General features: G+C 47.6%; 1 protein-coding gene across 1 annotated transcript in view; it reads left to right on the forward strand.

Annotated features, from left to right (window-relative positions):
* Nucleotides 1–1,580: 1,580 nt before the first annotated feature.
* The window catches only part of LOC105521723 (myosin-11-like), a 6,449-nt gene continuing 3,852 nt past the window's right edge, over nt 1,581–4,177 (forward strand). Inside the window, exons 1-2 of the mRNA XM_011956015.1 lie at nt 1,581–1,643; nt 2,182–2,274. Of these exons, the coding sequence (XP_011811405.1) occupies nt 1,581–1,643; nt 2,182–2,274 (156 nt within the window). The remainder of the gene's footprint in view (nt 1,644–2,181; nt 2,275–4,177) is intronic.

The following is a 4,177-nucleotide window of genomic DNA, read 5'->3' on the forward strand; positions in this document are numbered from 1 at the left end:
GAGTGTTTTCCTGGTGTGTAGGGGAGGCACGGAGTGAATTTAGATCTGCATGATCCTGTTGCACCCACCAAGTCCTGTAGCTGGTGGTAGAAATGGGGTAGGCCCTGGAGTTTCACAACTCAAACAAGTAAATGCACCAAGATACCATCCTGTGGTTGTCTGATGCCAGGGCAGGGTGTGGGGGTGCATTTACCACCCACTGGACTCCTATTGGAATCCCCAGATTTGCACTTCAGCCTGAAATGGATTTCTCCAGTTCAGAATGAACCCCTGCACCCTTCAAAGCATCCACTCCTGGTACCCCTGACTGGAACAATCTAGACAGAGACGTCTGTCCCATCTGGCTGAGTGTCTTAGGACTGTCAGGCACCAAAGCTTCCCTGGCTCAATGGACAGTCAATGGCACAGCTATGGCATGCCTCCCTCTTTTCTCCCCGCCATAATCTCTAAGTTTCTTCCCACAGCCCTGTCCCTGGTGCACCAGTGTGTCCCTGTGCATGCGTGTGCAGTGCGTGTCTGTCCCTTGCATGCTGGTTGCTTGACTCAAGCCTCCAGAAACCGTCTTGGAGGTTGCGATGCACTAGCTTTGGTGGCGCGGTAAGGCCCCAGCTACGCAACGCATAACCTGGTCCTGCCTGGACCTGTGCATATGAACTCATCTCTAACGCAGAGCTTGGGGGGCTGACATGTGGGTCCCAGCCTAGAAGAAACCCACGGGTGTCTTCCTCGGCTCCCAAAAAGATCATTCAATCCATCTTAGTTAGACCCCGGGTGACAGTGTTGCAGATCAGAAGGAGAAGTACAGTTCTTATTTGGGATCTGCTCTTGTGTGACCTTGGCCAAGTCAGTTAACTTCTCGGGGCCAGGGTTTCGTCATCTATGAAATGAAGGGTTTGCACCAGGTCCCCCCATTTAAAGCTCTCTTGCCAGGACTTTTCAACCTTACCTGCTAGAATCCCCATTCTAGAAAGGGAGTCTTTTTCAGAGACCATGGAAACCCCAAGTTTATGTGAACAAAAGTGATTCCTTTAGTCATCTTCCCACCAACAAAGAAACATGCTTGGCGCTCCTCGTAAATTTCCACCAGTCTCAGCTGTGGTGATTCCGCTTGTGGCTGAGATTTTTATGTGAATGAGGCTTTTGCTTCATCTTTCTCTGGGAGCTACAAAAAGGAGGATGTGTGGACGAATGAAAACAGAAACAAATAGCAGCTTCCTGCTTTGTCCTGTAGACCAGGTACCCTGATGCCTTCCTGGCATGCAGAGGAACAAGGAGAAGCCATACCCATCCTTGTCCCCTCTAGACACTTTCCCGGCTCCTGTCCAGCCCAGCCCTGCTGCCTGGAAAAATAAGGAAGGGAAGGCAGGAGGGAGATCAAGGAGAAAAACTCCCAGAATCCAGGGCCTGGAGGCTTCGGGGCCCATCTGCAGCCGCTATGTTTTAGGGCTAGGCCAAGAGCAGCTCCTTCGCTTTCCCAGCTTAACTTACCACATTGGCCCTTTCCTGCCATGATTAATCACGTGACCGCGTTTGTGCACATAGCCGGTGGGCTATGTACAGTCTCAGCTGCCTTTAACCCGATGAATGGAGCTCAGGCAACCTGCTTTGAAGCTTTATTCTGCAGTCTGCTAAGAGGATTCCTGGTGGGTTTTGTGCATTCCTTACTTGTCTTCTGTAGGAGACTTCAGAAAACCAGTCCTGAGAAAGGAAAAATTGCAGCTTAAAAAAATTGCACTATAATAATCAGAAGGAGGATTGTAGTGGTTTAACTTGAAGAAGATTGCTTGTTAAACATAAACAGCAGCATGACTGCCATGTACAGTGGGGCAGGTGGTGCACTGCACAACTCTGTGGGGCACCATTCATCATGATGTAAATGACATCATTGGCATTGTACAAGGCAGTGGCTTTGAGTGGCAGTGATATTGTAGAGATGAGTAGGCCCTAGTCTTGAAAAAAGTGACCTTCCTAAGGAGTAGATGTCCTAGCTATGAGAGAGCTCGGACAGTTGCTTCTTTTCTTCTGAAATCCTCCTGTAAATAGCATCGGGGTCTAAGAGGAGGTAGGAGATAGGAGAGAACCTGTGGGTTAAGGGCAGAGTTTTGTGACAACATCCATCCAAGGTAGAACTGTCAGGACCTAGGTTGCTTTCTCCAATAACTAGATGTGAATGAATTTTAGGGAGAGCTGGAAAAGCAGCTTCTACAAGCAAACCCGATTCTGGAGGCTTTCGGCAACGCCAAAACAGTCAAGAATGACAACTCCTCACGATTCGTAAGTAGCAAAGCCACGCGGGTTTTCCAGAAAAGGTTTGGTGTCATTTCCTGCCTGGGCTGCAGAGTGTCTGTGTGCGGAGGTGGGAGGGGCATCTGACCCTGGAGAGATGGGCTGTACCTTACAATCTTGCAAGGGCTCCTGCCTCTCACGCTCTCATTCATTCATTCATTCATTTACTGTTCACTCAACAAATACTGGTCGGGTGCGGTGGCTCACACCTGTAATCCCAGCCTTCGGGAGGCTGAGATGGGAGGATCACTTGAGCCCAGGGGTTCTAGACCAGCCTAGGCAACAAAGGGAGACTCCCCATCTCTATTATTAAAATTTTAAAAATTATTTATTGAGCACGTGCTATGTGCTAGACCCTTACATCCAATACCATTTTATGTAGCAAAACATGAATTGAGTGCCAACTATGTACCAGGCACATACCTTCTCCAAGAAATATTTATTAAGTACCTACTCTGTGCAATTATTCTGGTAGGCACTTTTACATGTACCACCATTCTCTTTGTTTGTTTCTCATTTGCTGTTTTTATTAAGTGCCTGCTGTATACCAGGCACTGAGCGAGGCTCACGGGATTGTGATGAATAGTTCAGATATGGTTCCAGCCTTCATGAAGCTGGTTCTTCCAATTGAAGAACAGACAGTGAGTGAGGCAGGGGGTACTACCGTCCCACGCACACTCCCCCAGGCTCCAAAGCAAAAGGTTTTTGCCTGAGCCCAACAGGGGCAGGGGAACTCTGAAAGTGGGTGGTTGATGTTATGCAGACAAAAATGGTTTCATTGTACAAAAGAAGCTGTTGCCTCTCTGTACGAGGGTCAGAAAGATATTTTAGTCAGAAAAGATGAAAGAAAAATTGCCTCTGCATTCCAGGAGTAGGGGGTCTCTGAACTGTTGCTCACTGGGATGGGGTCCCGTGAAAGACTTTGCAGAAAGCTCTGCTCTGCTGAGCATATTCACATGGTGGTCCCTGACCCTGCGATCCCCAAGGCCCATTTTAGTAACAAACAATTACACAACGTCTCCTTTCCTCACCCAAAATTAGAATCATAGATAGTATCACCTCCTATACGGATTAGATGAATACACGTCAGCGTAATGCCCTAACTGTAATATGAAGAAGAAATAACATAAGACAATTCATTTAAAAAGTGTGCATTTCAGGCCCGGCGAGGTGGCTCATGCCTGTAGTCCCAGTACTTTGGGAGACTGAGGTGGGCAGATCACTTGAGCTCAAGAGTTTGAGACCAGCCTGGGCAACATGGAGAAACCCCATCTCTACAAAAATAAATAAATAAAGTTCATTTCAGCATGTCAATGCTTGGGCCAGGCCACACCAACAGAAGACACAGTAAGAGACAGACACTTAGGTCTATCCACTGCGACAGCTACAAATACAAGGAAAAGGGTCAAGTTCAGGCACTGATGATGTTGGGATGGGGTTTTCTAGAATGGCAACTGACTCTCAGTGAAGCACTGAACCGAAAGCAATCTTCTCTGGAGTCACACAGATGGGATATTCTTATATTACAACAACATTTTAAACACTTTTTAATGCTTTTACTTAAAAGCATAAAAATCTAAGCCGGGCACAGAGTGGCTCACACCTGTAAACCCAGCACTTTGGGAGGCAGAGGTGGGAAGATCACCTGAGGTCAGGAGTTTGAGACCAGCCTAGCCAACATGGTGAAACCCTGTCTCTATTAAAAATACAAAACTTAGCTGGGCGCGTTGACACATGCCTGTATTCCCAGCTACTTGGGAGGCTGAGGTGGGAGAATCGCTTGAACCTGGAGAGGTGGAGGTTGCAGTGAGCCAAAGTCACACCACTGCACTGCAACCTGGGTGACAGAGTGAGACTCTGTCTCAAAAAAAAAAAAAAAACTTAGCTGGGC

Source organism: Colobus angolensis, unplaced genomic scaffold, assembly GCF_000951035.1.
Source record: "Colobus angolensis palliatus isolate OR3802 unplaced genomic scaffold, Cang.pa_1.0 Scaffold406, whole genome shotgun sequence".
Lineage (NCBI taxonomy): Eukaryota > Metazoa > Chordata > Mammalia > Primates > Cercopithecidae > Colobus > Colobus angolensis.